The sequence below is a fragment of the Lampetra planeri genome, chromosome 35, assembly GCF_965212315.1.
Source record: "Lampetra planeri chromosome 35, kcLamPlan1.2.h2, whole genome shotgun sequence".
Taxonomy (NCBI): domain Eukaryota; kingdom Metazoa; phylum Chordata; class Hyperoartia; order Petromyzontiformes; family Petromyzontidae; genus Lampetra; species Lampetra planeri.
Window position 1 is genome coordinate 2,204,954 of NC_136141.1, and position 20,689 is coordinate 2,225,642.

A 20,689-nucleotide genomic window follows, 5' to 3' on the forward strand; every position below is an offset into this window, starting at 1 on the left:
TGAGGCATTGACTCTAAGCATTCGAAGACAGCAAAACGTTTTTCAAATATTTAAAATGTGAATGCCGCTTCAATGAAGACACGTTCTCCTGAGTTTGTGCAAAATTTAATGAAGAAAGAGGAAGACATTCTACTTCGGTCGCTGAGTAAGCTCTAAAAACATTTTTTTTAGGTTTTAAAGGAAAGTAAATATTAAGCAAGCATGTCAGTATCGGGAGGTGAGGTTCCGAAGAAGGTCAAATCTGACACGGAAAGCTCCCAGGATGAAACCACAGAGAGTAGCAACTCAGAGGAGAGTGCAGACAGCGGCAGCAGCAGCAGCGAGGAAAGCCTGGATGAGGAGACGAACGATCGTGTCATCACCACACCGCTGTCTCCCGCCGACGATTCCGCGAAACCGAACAAGGCTTCACAAAAAAGCAAGGGAAATGTTTCACTCAAGGAAGCCGTGTGTCCCAAAGCGGACGCTCCTCTGACTCCACCTCTGAACGAAGAGCAGAACTCGGAACAGAAAGCCAACGACGGCAGCAACAGCAGCAGCAGCAACGGACACAGCAGTGACGACGCTGAGCCCAGCGACTCGGACAGCGAGAGCGAGGAGTCGGACAGCAGCGACGGCGAAGAGGACGCCCCAACAGAGCTGACGATGGAGGCGAAGGAGGCGCCAAAGGCAGTTCTGCCACAGAGCGCAGCCGAGAAGGAGGGCGACTTGCCCAAGACTTCTCCGAAACCGAGCGGAGTGGAAAGGGTCGACAAAGGGCGAGCGAGCGTGCGGCCTCGGCAAGGTAAAGCCGGAGCAAGAGCGCTCAAAACCGCTACGACTATGCTGGCTGGATATAAAACTAAGAGCGAAGCGGTGACATCGGCGGCAGCTATTCCGGCGAGAAAAGTGAGCCTCAGGCAAAAGAGGCCCCTTCCTAAAGCGGCCGCCCTGCACAATGCGTCGCGGCTCGCGGCCGGGCTCAGGAAGGAGGCGATGAGGAGTTCGCAGCTGGCGCAGCAAGACGCCGCCAAAAGCCAGGGTGAGGAGAATGAAGGGCAAAAGTCCACGGCAAAACGGGAAGGCAGCCAGCGAGTCGCCGTAGTAGCTAAAAGGCCCTCCAAGGCCAGCCAACGAGAGAGAGAAACCCAAGAGCGAAAGTCAATGAAAACAAAAGAGTCGCCGGGATCGGGTCAAACCTGCGACGGGGTGGACGCTGGGCCCAAAAGGGGCCTAGTTCCGCGTCCAAGTCCACGCACCAAGGCCAAGATACGGCACACAACCATGATGGTGGCGCGCGTGAAAAAGGATGCTCCGCTTCCCGCGCAGGGCGCGAAGGCCGCTGACCGCTCCTCCGATGGAAACAAACGCGGCGGCGGCGACAAGAGGGACGCCAGGATGAAGAATGCGTACCGAATCGGCAGCGGCACCCTCCGAAACGCTACGATGCTGATGGCCGGTCTGAAAAAGGAGAATACGGTCCAAGGGGCGGCCCTCAAACCGCAGGGGAAAGACGAGCAATCGAAAGGTGCGGTCGAGAGCGATGCGAGGGAGGACGGCGGTGGTAAATCGGCGTCGGCTCCGACGGCGGCGCCCGCAGGCAACGCGACGCTTTTGAGAAAGACGTCCAGGGTGATGCTGGGCGTGAGAGGAGGCGCTGCGGTGCAGACTGCAACGAGCTCCCCGGCAGAAGTGCCAACGGTGCCCGAAAAGCGGCAAGACGAAGCTCAGGTGGAAGGGCACGTCGCGACAAAAGTTGCATTGAACTCTAGAAATTGCAAGGCCCTGCACAAAACGACCAAAGTCCTGCTTGGAATGAACAAGCAAAACGAGAGTACAAGGAAACAGCCCCAAGCCGGTGCTTCTGATGTGGAGCCGTCGGATGGCTCAACTGCAAAGGATCTGAAGAATAAAGGAGAGTCAAAGAATGAAGGAGAGTTAAAGGAAGGAGATTTAAAGAAAGAAAACGATTCAAAGGATGAAGTGGTGAACACGCAACAGCCGGACTCCAGACCGGCACCAGCAGCAAATCCCAAGCTCAGTGTGATGAAAGCAAGCAATCTCATGCTGGGACTAAAGAATACCCCAAGGGCCCCAGAGGTGGGCAAGTCCTCTGACAGACCAGCCACAAAGGATGCAGATGGCGATGGCGATAGCCGCGGGGCCACGGCTGCAGAAAATAATGAGGTTATGGTACGAGAAGGAAAGAAATGCGTGGGTAGGTTTGGCGCAATGGCTCGGAAAGCGAGGATGGAAGTGCTGGTGGGTAAGTTGCGATCGGCCCCTGGTCAGTCACCCGGCACACCTGCTGGCGGGGACACGAAAAAGCCGGGGATGATCGGCCAGCTTCAAGGCTGGATCCAGAAGAAGATGACCAAGGGGGCGAGCAGGAAGGAAGGTGTGGCAAGAATCACTCGGGCCGTGGGCACGTCCAGCTGGCTGTTGAAGACCCTCCGGAAGAAGCAACTGAGCCGGCAGCTGTCAAAGAGAAGCTTGGCACAGAACGACAACTTCTTGTCGCTGTCGAAGGGAACCAACGGCCGCTTCACCAAACTCGAGGAGAGCTCGTCCTCATCCTCCTCCCAGGAGTTCCTGATGGGGGGCTTCAGGCTCGGAAGCAAAAGCAAAGAGTACAGGAAGGTGAGATCAACTGACACTCAGGCGCACGGGTTCACTAACGACACGAGGAGCTCGAAGAAAAGTGGCAAGAGGGCGGAGGGCAAGGCGGCCGCGGTGAAGGTGCTGCTTCCTGGAGGTGGTGAGGGCTCCAACAAGGAGGAGGAGGACGGCAGCAGCCAGAGCTCGGGCAGCGCAAGCGAGGAAGACACAAAGCCAGCGGGCAGCTGCAGGGATGGCAAGTTCGCGATCGTCTTCCCGAGAGTGCAGCAGGTTTTTCATGAGGATCACACGTGGGACAGCCAAAGCGTCCGTTCTCTCCACTGGGCCTTCACGCCTGCCGTGCAGGAGATGGGGACGGCTCGCCCCGGCCGACCCAGGGAGGCTACGCTGTCCGCCCAGACAGCGGCACAAATGGCCCAGTGGAGCCTCTTTGGGGACACAGACAAGGGACTGGGAGCTGCCGCTTCTGATCACAGTGGAGACCTATGGGACATGGATGACGAAGGTCCACCAATGCAGGTGTGGGTTTTCATGGGAATGTTCGGAGAGAGAAAAATGCTTCCGGTTGTAATATGCATGTACACGTACAGCCTCCTTTTGTCAATCCACTGGTGGATGAGGGCTTCCTCAATGCCACGCGTTCGTGGGGGTTATTTGAGGGTACTTCACCGCGCTGGTCAGTGCAGGTTGGTGAAGGCAGGGAGCACGGTAGAGTACAACAATATATTTTGCTGCACTGGCCTTGCTGACAACATAGCCCCGCAGCAACAGCAGCCTCTTCATGCATGTTTCTTCCCACTTGCGTAAAGACTTCTTAATTGGCTGAAAACATTTTAGAATGAAATTTAAAAAAAATCCAAATACAGGACCCTCTTGAAAAGAGTCATATGGCGCAGTGTGGCTTTTCTGGATAAGTAAAATTATAACACAGAACTAAGAGGAAGCGATAATGAAGATGAGCCATTAAATTGCCTTTGAGATTTAAATCGGCGCTGCGAATTTTAAACGGGTGATTTAAAAGAGCCTGGGAAGGTGAACGTGTTTAATGAAAGCAAATATCGTTATAAGAGCCGTCACCGGAGAGTCGTCAAGTCGGGAATACGCTGCCCCTGTTCACCGTCCGACGCACATCACGGTCACCGGAATTAAATGGTGAATAGTATCAGAATATGAATTTCGATTTAAAGCTTTCGTGACTGCAGGGATTCATCTTCTTGGTTCTTTCGGTAAAGCGACGTAGAAGGGAAATAATAAAATAATAAAAATAAACCCTAATAAAATAATTCTCACGACGTGTTGGCCACAACGCAAGCAGCCGTCCTCAGGTGAAGAACAGGTCTGTCGGAAAGACAGCGTCTGAATGAACACCACCAGGCTCTGCAGCGTATATTTAAGCTGGGTTGGAGGGGGAAGAGAGCCTTGACAAAGGAATTTGCATATGCACATTATTTTATTATGTTTTCTTTTCATTATTTTATTATTTCCCTTCTACGTGACTTTACCGAAAGAACCAAGGAGTATCAGAATATCTATTCATACTGGAGGAATCTGATGAGCTATAAAGCTCTTTGTCACAGATGTCTAGTAGAGGCAAGTCAGAAAGTTACAACAATACAAAAACACCATAGGAGTGCAAAATATAGGAAAGGTAAGGGAATCACCAACAATAAACTATTTTTTATTTTACCAGGTAAAACCCACTGAGCTACTAGCTTCTTTTTCAGTAGCGACCTGGCCACACGCGATTATAGCTCAACGAAGTGGCTTATCATGTGGACATTTATGGCAGCCAAATAATACAAGGCGCGTGTCAGTGCGGAAGATTTATTCCACCCTCTGTATGTCTGTTCAAATCAAAAGGCACTCTTCCACCCAGTGATTCATTTCAGTCGCAACAGTCCAAAAAACTATTCCGGGAATTATTATATTGGCCACGCCACATCCGACTCATCTTAGCCTCAGGAGGCATTTAGCCTCATGCCACTGCACTTTCTGTGTGCTCACAGCATATGAGGAATACTGTCCTTACTATGTAGAGTACAATAAGTTAAGATTATGGTCAGGTCTGATGTATACTTCAGTGGCAGCGTCTTACGCTATTAATCCATACTCCAAGCCGAGCAGCATTCAGGTAAAATATCAATTCCAACCCTCAACTCATTTCAGACGCTGTCTCCCCGACAGACCTGGTCTTCACCTGACGACGGCTGCTTGCGTTGTGGCCGAAACGTCGTGAGAAATATTTTATTATGTTTTATTTTTATTATTTTATTACTTCCCTTCTACGTGACTTTACCGAAAGAACCAAGAAGATGAAACCCTCAACTCACACAATCCCAAAAAGTAGCAGGTTCCTCCTTCCCCCCCACCCCCTTTACCAACTGATATCATCGCTTACAGGTGAGCTTTAGTGTGGGAGCAGCGACGTCACCTCATTGGTTGTGTGCGGCCACGTGTCCCCCATGAGCAGAAGCACGAGCAGCTGCAGTGGTGGAGCAGGGACTGGGTGGAGCTCGGGGAGGACGGAGTCCCCGACATGACCGTCCTGAGGTGAACAGCTGCAACTAACCAACCACCATCACAGACACCCACCACCACCATCATCATCACCACAGCCACCACATCCACCCACCACCATCACCACCACCACCACCACATCCACCCACCACCATCACCACCACCATCATCATCACCACGACCATCACCACAGCCACCCACCACCATCACCACGACCACCACCACATCCACCCACCACCATCACCACGACCACCACCACATCCACCCACCACCATCATCATCACCACGACCGCCATCACATCCACCCACCACCATCATCATCACCACGACGACCATCATCACCGCCACCATCACAGCCACCCAACACCATCATCATCACCACGACCATCACCACCGCCACCATCACAACCACCCACCACCATCACCACCACCACCACATCCACCCACCAACATCACCACGACCACCATCACAGCCACCAACCACCATTAGCAGTGATATTGGCTCTTCTCAGTCGCGTTGGGGCGGCATTTGGAAGCGAGTTTCTCGCGCTGCTGATCCTCAACAAGTGGTGGCAGAACCGGCCCTAGACCTTTGGGGGCCCTAAGCAAAATTTGGTTGGAGGCCCCTTTGATGTATGATTTTTTTCACCCACTAGCTAGCAGTGACTCTAGGGGGCCCTCTGCTGGCCACGGGGCCCTTTGCAATTGCAAGGGTCGCTTAGTGGCTGGGCCGGCTCTGAGTGGTGGTATATATATTCTTATTTAAATCAACATTTAAGTGGTGGTATAGTTGCACATTTCCTTGGTGGGGCACCAGTCACTGTTGGAGAGACACTTCTGCGGCCGTCTGGAACGCTCTTCCTTACGATATCAGGACGCCACTGGAGCGATGCACTTTTAAATAATCATCTAGATTGACAAACTCTTTTCTTTAGAGCCGTCTTCTGCGTGTTTAGTTTGTTGTCCCTGCCACGCACCTCCGATTAACAAGGCTGGCTACGTACGGTGCGAAAGAAGTTCAACACACACTGGTCCTATTCTTAGGTTTTTTCGGTAAAGTCACGTAGGTAAAAAAATTAAAATTAATAAAAGTAAAATAAAAATAAAATAAAAATCACGACGTTTCGGAGGCAACACAAGCTTCCGTCTTCACCGAAAAAAACCTAAGAATATGAATCCTTGCAGTCACGAAAGCTTCAAATCTAGAATGAACACACTGGTCCTGATTTTGCCCCCCCATGTTCCCGTGGGAGTGAATTCGCTCCCCAGAGAGCTGCACGAAGACGTCGTGCTGATGAATCTGCAGAAGAGATACGAACGCGGACACATTTACGTGAGTTTAACACGCGAGGCTTTCGCGATCAATATTATTCATAAACAGGACCCTGCGGGGTGGGCTGGTAGGAATAATACTAATACCGGTACAGGGATATCGACCGCACACACACGCGCACACACGCACGCACATACGCGCACACACGCACATACACGTACACACGCACACACACACACACCGCACGCACACACACACACACACGTACACACACATGCACGCACGCACACGTAATGAAGTTGTGTTGCTACGCTTCCAGTTCGCCGTGAATAACGATCCGAAGCCCAATAGCGCCCATTCATCACGCCGCTCGAGTGGGCCGGACACGCACACACGCACGCGCACACACGCACACAGTCACACATATACACACACGCACGCACACAGACACGCACGCGCATACACACGCACACACACGCACGCACGCAAACACACGCACACACACGCGCATACACACGCGCACACACACACATACACACACGCACACGCGCACACACACACGCACCTCTCACCTGCAAGGCAGCGGTCGCCGCTTCTCCTCCCACATCTCTCGTCGCGGCAGCTGTAACGATGGTGCAAGTTTGTTTTTATCAACAATTCCTCCTCCACCCCTCCCCGCCACTGTTCACCCACCAGAATAAATGAGTTCGCCCATAGTCAGTCGATCAAAAAGTTTCGCCGTGAGGCGCCGGAAGCGACGGCCATCTTGTTTAATTCACAGATCGCAGGGGGAGCGGGCGGCCATCTTGTCGGACAGGGTCATGCCAAGTGTTTGCAGTAGGGGGCGATGTTGATACACGGACGGACGGACGGACGGACGGACGGACGATATAATCTATTGGTGGTCTGGTCCACTTCGTTCCTACCAGTATAAACGTTTATTATGAACATTTACGCGAGTCGCGCGACCTTTTCAAATGCTGCACGGACGTTGTCAAGGCGACGAGAGCACCCTAGGAACATCACAGCGGGCACGGCTTTAAGATTAACACTGTTAACGTGTTTGATCCGTTCCACGAACACTACTGTTCACCGAAGTAACAGTTCATCAAATATGGGCACTGGGTTGCACCCCTTTTTAAATCCTTTATATTAAGTTCACTTGCTTGCGCGCTTACGACCGTGCAAATCTTTCGGTCGTTTTTTAACCCACTTCCCGTGATCCAATCGAGCTGACATTTTGCACACAGACTCGTTGTGCGTGACAATTTATTTTCGTGAAAATTTTTTCCCATAACTTTACACTTTTTAGGAAAAAATAAATAATATTTAATTACCAATTGCTTAATGGTGGCAGGCAATCATCTGACCCATAGGTGGCAGCCATCTCAAGCCAGAGGACAAGAGGACTCTAGCCGCCACGCATATAAAGGATTTATAGTGAAAAACTTTGTTTTTACGGGTAAATTTTTTCATGCTGATCAAAATTTACAGCTTTGTTCTGTGGCGAATTCCTTCCCTACCGCCTCTTTTTCCTTTTGCGAATTAACTTTAAGGGGGGCAACCGCTATTAATTCACTTTTAAGTGTATTAACATGCCAAAACAGAAAATGTACAATGGCAACCAAGGCAGTCGAGGTCGAAACGGCTCACACATGCACGTCGCTGATTGGTCGAGGCCACGCCTCTGTGCCGCTTACGAGCACTCCGATTGGCTGATCGTGGCGCCACCGCGTGCACAACGAAAACACGGCGGTACCGTTCGTCACAACGTAAACGTTAACCGAAATAAGTGATATATAAAAATACTTTTTTTTTTAAACACGCTTTAATGAAATGTACCCTACTCGTAACGACAGAACTCCACGATTGCAGGAAGTGGCCGCAAAGCTTTCCATAGCGTAAGGGGCCGTGGTCATTTACAGCCAACGTCAGTTGAGCGTGGACAATGAGACCCAAGCCGAAACATAACATAAAAAATCATGTTTAATAATATGTATGTTTAATGATAGAATATAGTATTGTCATCAGTATGACAGAAGTATACCAAGTTTGCAGTCGATACCACATTGGTAAGTGGGTTAAAATTGAGTTACAAGATTTGAGGATATGACGACAACAACAGACAGTGAGTTAATAGAAAGTGTGTAATAAAAACTGTTAACCGATGTCAGTGTTAATCCAGGGACTACTGTGTCTGTAATTGTTCACCTTTATCACACACATGTATCTCAAGAATCAGCCTTATCTGGAATGTGCACGTACTGCACGTGTGACCTCTTTGAGGTGTCATCAGAATATGTATTTATACTGGGGGAATCTGAGGAGCTATACAGCTTTTTTTTACAGATGCCCATAAGGCATCATTTGTTCATCTCAAAAGTTATCTGTGCCCAAGGGCAGGTCCACGGCTGGAATTCCCTTTATCACAGTGGCCCTCAGAGTGTGGTGTCTGATGCAAACGCGTGATGTCATTTATGGACGGCCCCTTAACATCATACCCAGGATGGCCTGGTTTGTTAATGCCTGTAAAATGTAGTCCTTGGAGATGACTCGGAACGATTGCGAGAACAAGACTGCCTTCATCACTCATTCATGAGTGGCAAACGGTGCAGAAGTCACACCGGTTTCACTGCGTGTCTTCTTGCTCCTGTTTAAGAGTACAGTCGTCACCAACTCTAATGCCAGCCCCCCTGTGTTTTGTTATATCGCAGACGTACATTGGGAGCATCCTCCTCTCATTGAATCCCTACAGTGCCACGGACATCTACGGGCCGGACACGATTGCCATGTACCGGGGATCTGAGATCTCCGAAAACCCACCGTGAGCCAAGACACGCACCCCACCACTCGATTGATGACTGGGAGGACAGCGCATTGTACCACGAAGTCAATCTCAAATACACTACAGGGTGGTCCAGAGATGTCTTGTGACCCTCCCCCCAATTAATTGACCCATAACATGTTTTTTTATCGTTTGCATACCCATGTCCGTTTTAAATAAACCTTACTTTCGAAATATAGATTAAGTTTTAGAGAATTAAATGGGAGTCTCAAGACATCTGGACCACTCTGTACAGAACCGAGAAACCGTGTTATAACCGGCAGAGATAAACGGTGGAGTGGGAAGCGGGGGGGATAACTTTGTCTCAGTCCTCAAATAAAAGAAGACCCCCCCCCACCACAATGGGTCTGAAAGGGGGGCCCCAAGTGGCCTTCTGTCCCAGGTCTCCATGAGCCTCTGGGGCAGCCCTGGTCACCAGTGCATGTAGCCATCGAGTGCGCAGGCGGTGCAACTGCACACGGGACCCACGGGACGGGGTGGGGGTGCTAAGACGCGATGTAAATGTACTGCAGTACACCGTCCGTGTGACACGCGTGCGTTGATACTGTTTGTGCAGTACTGTATTAGTGTGTTGCATTGTGAGGTTTGTTTTAATAAGTGTAGTGTCACGCGGTGTTTGTGTATCGCAGTGATATTGTAGTGTGGCATGGTGTTAGTGTACAGCAGTGTTAGTGCATCACTGTGTTAGTGTATCATGGTGTTAGTGTACAGCAGTGTTAGTGTACAGCAGTGTTAGTGCATCACAGTAATATTGTAGTGAATCACGGTGTTCGTGTATCACGGTGTTAGTGTACAGCAGTGTTAGTGTACAGCAGTGTTAGTGCATCACAGTGTTAGTGTACAGCAGTGTTAGTGTATCACGGTGTTAGTGTACAGCAGTGTTAGTGTACAGCAGTGTTAGTGCATCACAGTAATATTGTAGTGTATCACGGTGTTCGTGTATCACGGTGTTAGTGCATCACAGTGATATTGTAGTGTACAGCAGTGTTAGTGTATCACGGTGTTAGTGTACAGCAGTGTTAGTGTACAGCAGTGTTAGTGCATTACAGTGATATTTTAGTGTACAGCAGTGTTAGTGTATCACGGTGTTAGTGTACAGCAGTGTTAGTGTACAGCAGTGTTAGTGTATCACGGTGTTAGTGTATCACAGTGTTAGTGCATCACAGTAATATTGTAGTGTATCGCGGTGTTCGTGTATCACGGTGTTAGTGTACAGCAGTGTTAGTGTATCACGGTGTTAGTGTAACACGGTGTGAGCGTAGCATAACCGCTGCCCTCACAGAGATGGAGGACTACACCGCGCCGGGATGAGTGTTGTTGACCAGCGTGACTTTCCGTGTCATTTCCAGGCACATCTTTGCCATTGCCAACACGGCCCTGTCAGCCCTCAGCAACGAGCAGCGTCAGCAGTGTGTCATCATCAGGTCTGGCAATCAATCTATTTAAATTTAGAATATTTTTTATTTTATGTTTTATTTTACCAGGTAAGGTCCAATGAGCTAGATCGCTCTTTCTCAGAAGCGACCTGGCTACAACAAATTCTACTATCGGCCCAATGAAGTGGCTTCTCACGTGGACATTGAGAGCAGACAAATGCTCTTGCAAATCCACGTTGATCCGAAATGTGGAGGGGAAAAAACCGTAGGACCCAGAGAAAAATCCACGCCACCACGTTGGAGAGACTCGCAAAACTCCAAATATATACAGAGCAGGCGTCAGGGCCGGGATCGAACCCACGATCTTCCTGTGTAGACCAGGCGAGGTAGTTCACATTTGGCCACCGGGGGTGACGTCTCTGGGTTGCATCGTAGAGAGCAGTGCCTGAGTAAGGGTGGGAAAGAGCTCCTGAGTAAGGTTTTTTTGTTTGTCCTTGTGCAGTGGAGAGAGCGGATCGGGGAAGACGGAGGCTGCCAAGCTGATTCTCGGGTTCCTTTCGGCGATGCCTAGTAACAGCAGCTGCCCTCAGGAGCACGTGGGCCCCTCAAAGCAGGTATGTGTTCAGCAGCAGCAGCAACAGCTGTCTTCAGGAACACGTGGGCCCTTCAAAGCAGGTATGTGTTCAGCAGCAGCAACAGCAGCTGCCCTCAGGATCACGTGGGCCCCTCAAAGCAGGTATGTGTTCAGCAGCAACAGCAGCAACAGCAGCTGTCTTCAGGAGCACGTGGGCCCCTCAAAGCAGGTATGTGTTCAGCAGCAGCAACAGCAGCAGCAACAGCTGTCTTTAGGAACACACTGGGCCCCTCAAAGCAGGTATGCGTGCAGTAGCAGCCACAGCAGCTGTCTTCAGGAACACGTGGGCCCCTCAAAGCAGGTATGTGTTCAGCAGCAGCCACAGCAGCTGTCTTCAGGAACACGTGGGCCCCTCAAAGCAGGTATGCGGGCAGCAGCAGCAGCAACAGCAGCTGTCGTCAGGAACATGTAGGCCCCTCAAAGCAGGTATGTGTTCAGCAGCAGTAGCAGCAGCTACCCCGTACGTAGCCCACCGGTGTAACCGGAGGTGCATCTACGAGATGCTGTTGCACGTAGACGCTAGGCGCTACATTGTATAAAGCCACGTTGTATATCGCACTGCAGATACTGGAGGCAATCCCTGTGCTGGAGGCATTCGGCAACGCGAAGACGCTGAGAAACAACAACTCCAGCCGATTTGGCAAGTACCTGCAGGTGTTCGTGGAGCGGTGAGTCCGAGATGAGGTCACGCTCGTTGCTCACAAAGTCCTTGCCACAAATGAACCCAAAAATACCCCGCTCATCGCTCGTCAAGGAGCATAAACCATCACGCGGTTAACTCCGGTCGTCATCTTCGCAGCGGCCTTTGGCTGGCCATCGAACGGTGGTCACCGCATAGCGCCCTTTCAGGTGCGCTTCTGCTACGGTCTGGAATGCTCTTCCTGCCGATATTAGGAAGCAATTAGAGCTTTCCACTTTGAAATAATCTAGATTGAAAACTAATTTCTTTAGAACTGCTTTTTGTGTTTAGTTTGGTGTCCTTCCCCCCGCACCTACAATTATCATGGTTGGCTACGTACGGTGCCAAAGAAGTTCAACATACACGCGTTAACGTTTCGTACAAATTCACCACTTTCTTGACACGTTCTTTACAGAGATTAAAGTGCTGTCCCTGACGATGCTGGTTTGGTTTTTCACGTGCTCTGTTCAGTTAATGCTCGGTGGATTATTTGGTTGCGGATCAACCGTGCTTATTTGTGCCTTTTGCTCGGGGGCCCGGTTATGTTATTAGCCGTCCCCTCACTCGTTGAGGGATCCCTGTGACTCATTGTCCATGTAACCGCAGAATTGCCAGCTCGTAAATGAATACTTCCAAAGCAATAAACATAGATGACACATTCTATTTTAGGTGCACCCCCATTCTACCTCCGCAGGTCAACAATACATGCAAATGTATACATATTTATATATACACATATTTACATATGATTTGCATGTTTCACGTTTTTACGTTTTATTTTATCCGGCCCATCCTCCCCATTGCTTACTCTCACACCATGAGCCAGGCGGTGGTGGCTATGCACGTGGCCTGCAATCCAGCGCTGTGGAAGCAGCGAGGGTTCGGTGGATTACCGCACAACATTTCGTGAAACTCCCTTTCCGTGGGCGTCGAGGTGCCATACTCTGGCTCGCCAGGGAAATGCGGGCACAGCAAAATGTGGACGAATCTCCATCCGTTCCATATGCGCGGGATATATACTAGTGCTGTACCCTCGCACGTGGGAGCTTTCTCCGGCCACTCCGGCTTCCCCCCACATTTTTGAACACTGATTGGCTGACAACACCTGATTAGCCACTGTTGTATGACACAGGTGAATCAGTAAGCACTGTTGTATCACACAGGTAAGGGAAAACAATCAAGCTGGCCATCAATGGTGCTAGATTTGAAGCTTTCGTAACTGCAAGGATTCATATTCTTAGGTTTTTTCGGTAAAGTCATCGTGCTGTGATGGTTCCACCTGAAGACGGAAGCTTGTGTTGCCTCCGAAACGTCGTGATTTTTATTTTATTTTTTATTTTACTTTTATTAATTTTCATTAAATTTTTTACCTACGTGACTTTACCGAAAAAACCTAAGAATAAGAACATCAATGGTGCCTTGACTTACAAGGCTGCATCAATGTTTATACCAAGAAAAAACAATCGCTACGCTCTATGTATGATATCTTTTTTAAAATATAGATGATTGGTTCTGGCTCACTGCCCCGCTGCCTCCCCGCTTGTCTGTGGCTCCTCACACCTTTGAAGTTGCACAGTCTCGTGGAGAGGGAGCGAATAGTGTGTGGCGCGTTTCAAGTTGAAGTGGTAATTATTTGAGGAGTGCTTGCTGGGTGTTTGTCTCAAGTGGGCGTGTGTTTGCCGATTGGCACGGTTTGCTACGGTGCGAAAGAAGTTCAACATGCATACATACTTACATACTCACGTGTACGCAGTTTCACACCACAAATCCGTACCCTCTGGTGGGACGGCCATAGTGAGGCCTTGCCTGACGCGAGGACACAAGCGGTGTGCCGATTTAGTCGGGACTTTGCGATGTACCTACAAATGTTTACGCGGAATATTCCCGATGCTCTCTGCTCTAGGGGTGTCATCTCTGGCTCCATCACCTCCGAGTATTTGCTCGAGAGGTCAAGGGTCGTGTATCAGGTGAGGAAATGCATAAAGCACTGATACTTCGTGGAAAGTTCAGAGGATCCCAAAAAATATTGTTTCGGATTTGTATTCAAATGTTCCCCGACATCACTTCTGCAATTTCACTTGCGGCGCTTTTCGCTTGCAACCTACAGATTGTACGACTTCCCTTGTTGTCCGATCTCCCTCTCCCTGCCACGATCTTACGTGTGAGCGAGGGTTTCAGAAACACTCCTCGCGACGCATCTCGATGGATTTGCAAACGCCTCTCCCTCCACGCACCGCCGCATGCAGGCCGCCAACGAGAGGAACTACCACGTGTTCTACGAGCTCCTGGTGGGACTGCCACCCCAGCAGAAGCAGAGGCTGGGTCTGCAGGATGCCGAGATGTACTACTACCTCAACCAGGTGAGTCGGAAAAGAACATTGACTCACACAGGTGAGTCAGTAAGCACTATTGTCTCACACAGGTAAGGAAAATAAATCCAGCTGGCCATCAATGGTGCCTCGTCTTACAAGGCTGCATCAATGTTTTTACCAAGTAAAACTAATAACGACACTGTATGATATTTCATTTTTGATAGATGTCAGCAACATTAACAATGATTTTTACGGTCCTTATCATTAAACAGCTGTGTTGTTGACCAGTCATAACGGTCATTCGGCAACTTGGGGAATTTCGTGAGCGTCAGCTGCTAAATGTTCAGACCGACCTCGCATGACCTTGGTTGGGTTTTTAGCTTGCCCCTGACATGGCCCCCCCCACCCCCTCGTACCCCCCCTCATCCCCGTGCCCCCTCCCCTCATCCCCGTGCCCCCCCTCATTCCCGTGCCCCCCCCTCATCCTCGTGCCCACCCCTCATCCTCGTGCCCCCCTCCTTCATCCCCGTGCCCCCCCTCATCCCCGTGCCCCCCCCTCATCCCCGTGCCCCCCCTCATCCCCGTGCCTCCCCCCCCCCCCCCCCGCCGTCACCTCACGCTGGCAGGGCGGCGTGTGCGAGCTGCCGGGGAAGTCCGACGGCCGAGACTTCCAGCGGCTGCGGGGGGCGCTGGAGCGCCTGGGGCTCTCGCTCGAGGAGCGGGGTGCCCTGTTCCGCATCCTCGCCGCCATCCTGCACCTGGGCAACGTCTACTTCGCCCGCGCCGAGGTGCGGCTCGACGCGCTGTTGTGGCGGCGGCGACGACGACGCAAGGACGCCTCCTCGCCCGCGCCTCTTGGCTGCGTTTATTTTGCCGTCCCCCCCCCCGCCCGCTGTCCCCGGTTTAGCTGCGTACGGTGCGAAAGAAGTCCAACGTACGTGCGCACATGGGCTCGCGCGACACGCCTGCCCAACACCTACGCGACCTTCCACGTGTGCTGAGATATGCACCTTGAAATCATCTAGATTGCAAACTCATGTCTTTGGAGCTGCTTTTTGTGTTTGGTTTGTTGTTCTTTCCCCGCACCTCCGATGGGCACGGTTGGCTGCGTACGGTACGAAAGAAGCTCAACATACATACATGGTCCACCCACCTGTGATCCTGCCTCGATGTTCAACAACATGTGCCCCACATCTGTGTCCCCCCTCCTGCACTCTCACTCATGTGTGCTCCACCTATCTGCTCAATGTGTTCCCCCTCCACGCTCACCCGCGTGCGCTCCATGTCTGTGTGCTCCACCTCTTGTGTGCGCCACGTTCACCTGCAGAGGGACCGCCAGGAGGTGGCGTGCGTGGCGAGCGGGCCTGAGATGCGCATCACTGCCGACCTCCTGCAGGTCTCCTTCCAGCAGCTGCAGATGACCATCACCTACAAGCTCACGGTCAGGCACCGATCCGCTCACCCTGTGACCTCGCACTGGAAACTATGAAGTTAGAATACATTTTTTTTTTATTTGGTGGCCCGAAATAGGGGAAAGATGTGTGTATGTATGATCCTCATCAGCATGATCATCACGATCATAATCATCACCATCATGTAGCAATGATGATTTTATTTTGATGAAAGCCGTCTCTGGTGTGGACAATGTATATATTATCAGAGTATGTTTTTTGTTTGCATTCTGACCACAAGCATTGTGGTTAATGCAGACATGATTCCTTGTAAAAGGTTTCAGTTTGGTGTTTTAACATCTTAACACCTGTTTTGTTGCCATAAAAAAGGGGAAAACCTATTCTCAAGTTCAGCATACATATATAGATACACATTTATATTCTCTTCAACTTAAGGATCGGTGCCCGCTGTGTAATCACACGGAGTCTTTGTTTGCAGGAGACGATGCGGGAGAAAATTTTCTCCCCTCTCTCTGTCGAGGCTTCGGTCGAAGCCAGGTGAGCGTCGTCCGTGTGGCTCGCAATGAATTCTGGGGGCGTCTGTGGTAAAAAGGAGTAGAAATAAGAGGATAGAATGTCCCACGCTCGTTTGTACCATTTTTGCGCATGCTGGTTCTATAATTAGCTGTTCCTCACTCGTTGCTCCACTATCGATTTTAGATTAAAAAAAAAATTCTACGTCTTCATCTCCATACTAACTTAAAGCTTTCGTGACTGCAGGAAATAATTTTATTGGGTCTTTCGGTAAAGTCACGTAGAGTCACGTAGATAGGTTAGGTTATTTTTTTAAATTGTATTTGAACCTAACTACGGGATTCATTCTAGACTTGAAGTTGTCGTGACTGCCGGGATCCATACTCTTTGGTTCTTTCGGTAAAGTCACGTAGGCATAAAATATAAAATAAATTAGATCACGACGTTTCGGGCGCACACACAAGTGCCCGTCAGCAGGTGGAACAACCACTGCTTCAGCAATTCTTTATTGCTGTGGTTGTTCCACCTGATGACGGGAACTTGTGTTGCGCCCGAAACGTCGTGATTTAATTTATTTTATATTTTATACCTACGTGACTTTACCGAAAGACCCAAGAATATATCTCTATACTACTTAGGTACTCAACAAATAAGTTGTGTGGCACTAACCGCTCGGCCATGCCACTGGCCACGACAACCAAGAAAAACATTTCTCCCACGATGCTTTGCAGGGACACCCTGGCCAAGGTGCTATACACTCAGCTGTTCGCCTGGATCATCGCGCGCCTCAACGCCAAGGGGGCCTCCACGCAGCAGGGTGTAACCCTCGCCATTCTCGACATTTACGGCTTTGAGGTGCTTCGGGCGTTTTGTTGCGCCGTAGTTTCCCTCTTCACTAACACACCCGGCGGTAACGAGTAGATTATAGCTCTTTAGATGTAATCGTAATCGTCATAATGTACATCAGCCACGCTCTATCCGCTACTGGATGAAGGCGCCCCCCGCACCACCGACACCACCGACACCACCGCCATTCCTCACGGTCCTGTGTGCTGCCACAATTCATCTCACTTTGGCACGTGAACTGAACCCGTTGCTCCATCTCCACTCTTGGTTGCGCTGTCGATTGTGGTCTTGCCTTTGGCTACCTTTCTTTCCCATCCAAGAGCCATCATCCCTTCGAAGCATGATGTGTCTTGCTCAAGCCCGCTTTTTCAAAGTCAAAAGTGATGCCTCAGAGTTGTGTTTCTTCTCTTCTCCGGCTGTTCGTTTCAATGTCTCTCTGTGATTTTTGTCGATGCAATAATATGAACCATTATATACCTGGGACATTGCATTGATAGGGTTTCCAATGAGGTGATAATTAACGCACACAAAAAAACGAGTGAACTTAAGGAGACCAAATCCGTTGCTGCCCAGATTAACTTAAAACAAAAACCGCAGCTCACGAATTGTCAGACTTTTGTGGCATTGCATGGAACAGGTTTAACATGAATCTGCTGATGCACGTTCGAATACTGCTCGCACTTGCGTGTGAAGAGATTTATCGCTCTTTAAGAGGCTCTGAGAGAGCGAGAGAGTGAGTGGGTGGCCGCTTTTCCCCTGCGGCTGTACTTGCAGGATTTGGGTGTGAACAGCTTCGAGCAGCTCTGCATAAACTACGCCAACGAGTGCCTGCAGTCCTTCATCAACAAGATCATCTTCAAGCAGGAGCAGGTGGGCGTCGGTGGCTACGCACGCGGCCTTGTGGCGCAGCGAGACTCCCCTCCCCCCCCCGCGGACGTCGAAATGCAGTGCCCCTTGGCTCTGCGAGCAGAACGCAGTCGAGCAAAGTGTGGACTAATGTCGGTCCCTTCTGTTTGGGATGGAGTGTTGCTGCACCCCCCCCCCCTCGCGCGCGTGAGTTTCCTCCGAGCGCTCCGGTTTCCTCCCCACGTGCATTACACTGGTCAATAAAAAAAACATGTTTTTCTGGCCTGGACTTTTGCAGCTGTTTTAGACTAATTTCAGGGTACTGATTCCAAATCTGATCTCAGATTTGCTCTATCACATCTCATTTTTATGCTATCGGCATAGCCCATTTTCATTGATTTTACCCGAAATTAACTCTGTCACTTATGATTGCAAGTTGTTGCGAGTCAGTGACTGCTTTAGTGTTAAAATATGGTGCTGTATTTTTAGGATAGTGTGTTTATAATATAATTTTATGTTGATATCCACATTTATTTAATATTTTTCTTCTGCCGTTTTTATTGAAAATGCAACATTTGATATCTCAAAAACCTGATGTGATAGACAAAAACTGATGCCAGATTTGGAATCAGCATCCCAAAATTACATTAAAACCGTTGGAATACCTTATGCCAGAAAAAGTGTGTTGACCAGTGTAATGAACTCTCGCAGAGTGGGTGGAAGCATCTTGATACGTAGAGGACTGCAGAGCAATCGTTGGCGCCGGCTCACGGCCCCGGCAGCCGTCCAGCTTAGGGGCCGTCCACAAGTGACGTCACGCACCTGGGGGGGGGTCAGATATTTGTGACGATGTGTGACGAGGGGGGGGGGGGTTGAGAAATGTGACGTCACATCAAAATGCACAACTTTCAATAAATATAAACAACACGTTCTACTTAATTAAATAGACTTTTTGATAAATGTTTTCTCCTACAACATCAGAGTGCAGCGCCACATTAAATATGCACTACAATGACAATAGTTTAAAGCCATTTGAAGCATGTTTAAATTTTTTTTGGGGGGGGAGGGGGGCAGAGTTTTGTGACGTCATATTTGAAGGGGGGGGGTGGTCTGACTTTTTGTGACGCCGTGTGACGAGGGGGGGGGAGGGTCCAAAATCGTCCAAAATCGCGTGACGTCATTTATTGACGACCCCTGAGCCTGCGGCTCCCGCTCGGCGACCGTGGAGATGGAGTTTTGCGTGAACCTGCTCGCCTTTGTGTTCGCCTGGACGAGCGCGCAGGAGGAGTATGTGCGGGACCGGCTGAGCTGGAAGGAGGTTCCATTCTGCGACAATCAGCCTTGCCTCACCCTCATCGCACAAAAACCGCACGGCATCTTGCGCATCCTTGACGACCAAACCGCTTTCCCTCAGGTCCGAGCCTGTGTGTGTGTGTGTCTGCGTGTGTGTCTGCGTGTGCGCGCGTGCGTGTGTCTGCGTGTGGTGGAATGATATGGGGAGCGGTGGTGTATGCTACGAACCCGCTCACGGCCAACACCAGTGACCATTATATGATCTGATCCGGTGCTAGGTCGAGTCAGCCTCAAATGAGTACCTGGTGCGATGTGGTAAACATCCCCACTGGGGAGACGAAGGCGGCTGGGCGTGGTGTTGGCCTCCCACCCCCTCGTGTGCCGTGCCGGCCTTTAGAGGTGCTCGCTAACAGCACTTTCCCCAACAGTCTGTTAAGGCTACACGGGGGATCTTTATCTTTGTGTCTGCGTGTGCAGGAATGATGTGGGCAGCGGTAGTGTTGCGGTTGGTTCGCTGCGCTACGAACCCAACGACACGAATTCGATTCCCGCTCACGACCAATAATAATGGCAAATATTTGAACCGGTCCTGGGCCTCCCCTAGCTCGACTCAGCCTCAAATGAGTACCTGGTGCGGTGTGTAGTAAACATCGCCACTTGGGAGACAAAGGTGGCGGGTTCGTGGTGTTGACCACCCTCGTGTACCGTAGCCACCCCAACATTCTGTTAAGGCGATACGGGTGATTATTTGTGTGTGTTGGTGCAGGCCTCAGACCACAGCTTCTTGCAGAAGTGCCACTACCACCACGGTGGCAACGAGCTCTACAGCAAGCCCAAGATCCCTCTGCCTGAGTTCACGATAAAGCATTACGCAGGCCGGGTCACCTACCAGGCACGTCCATCGTGGGCCGCTCTCACCGTGCCTCCTGAGGCCTCCTGAGGTTTAGGAGCCTCCATGAAGGCTGGTCGGTCCTCCGTGTGATGTCTGCATGAGGGTTCCTCTGTGTGATGCCTGTAATAGGGTTCCTCTGTGTGATGCCTGTAAGAGGGTTCCTCTGTGTGATGCCTGTAATAGGGTTCCTCTGTGTGATGCCTGTAAGAGGGTTCCTCTGTGTGATCCCTGTAATAGGGTTCCTCTGTGTGATGCCTGTAATAGGGTTCCTCTGTGTGATGCCTGTAAGAGGGTTCCTCTGTGTGATGCCTGTAATAGGGTTCCTCTGTGTGATGCCTGTAAGAGGGTTCCTCTGTGTGATGCCTGTAATAGGGTTCCTCTGTGTGATGCCTGTAATAGGGTTCCTCTGTGTGATGCCTGTAAGAGGGTTCCTCTGTGTGATGCCTGTAATAGGGTTCCTCTGTGTGATGCCTGTAAGAGGGTTCCTCTGTGTGATGCCTGTAATAGGGTTCCTCTGTGTGATGCCTGTAATAGGGTTCCTCTGTGTGATGTCTGTAAGTGGGCTCATCTATCTGATGTATGTGTAATGCGGGCGTAAGCGACCTTCCGGATGTGACGTCACGGGGGGTGGAGTCATGTGACGTGGGGGGAAG

The 20,689-nt window shown here is 50.4% G+C and overlaps 1 protein-coding gene across 1 annotated transcript in view; it reads left to right on the forward strand.

Moving 5' to 3' along the window:
• The first annotated feature begins 201 nt into the window (after positions 1-201).
• LOC144730165 (unconventional myosin-XV-like) overlaps positions 202-20,689 on the forward strand; it is a 105,347-nt gene continuing 84,859 nt past the window's right edge. The window contains exons 1-16 of the mRNA XM_078610765.1: positions 202-3,117; positions 5,021-5,148; positions 6,385-6,448; positions 9,103-9,212; positions 10,583-10,657; positions 11,112-11,223; positions 11,808-11,911; positions 13,826-13,889; positions 14,169-14,282; positions 14,861-15,022; positions 15,562-15,675; positions 16,125-16,183; positions 16,891-17,014; positions 17,780-17,875; positions 19,134-19,265; positions 19,911-20,036. Coding sequence (XP_078466891.1) covers positions 202-3,117; positions 5,021-5,148; positions 6,385-6,448; positions 9,103-9,212; positions 10,583-10,657; positions 11,112-11,223; positions 11,808-11,911; positions 13,826-13,889; positions 14,169-14,282; positions 14,861-15,022; positions 15,562-15,675; positions 16,125-16,183; positions 16,891-17,014; positions 17,780-17,875; positions 19,134-19,265; positions 19,911-20,036 — 4,500 coding nt within the window. The remainder of the gene's footprint in view (positions 3,118-5,020; positions 5,149-6,384; positions 6,449-9,102; positions 9,213-10,582; positions 10,658-11,111; positions 11,224-11,807; positions 11,912-13,825; positions 13,890-14,168; positions 14,283-14,860; positions 15,023-15,561; positions 15,676-16,124; positions 16,184-16,890; positions 17,015-17,779; positions 17,876-19,133; positions 19,266-19,910; positions 20,037-20,689) is intronic.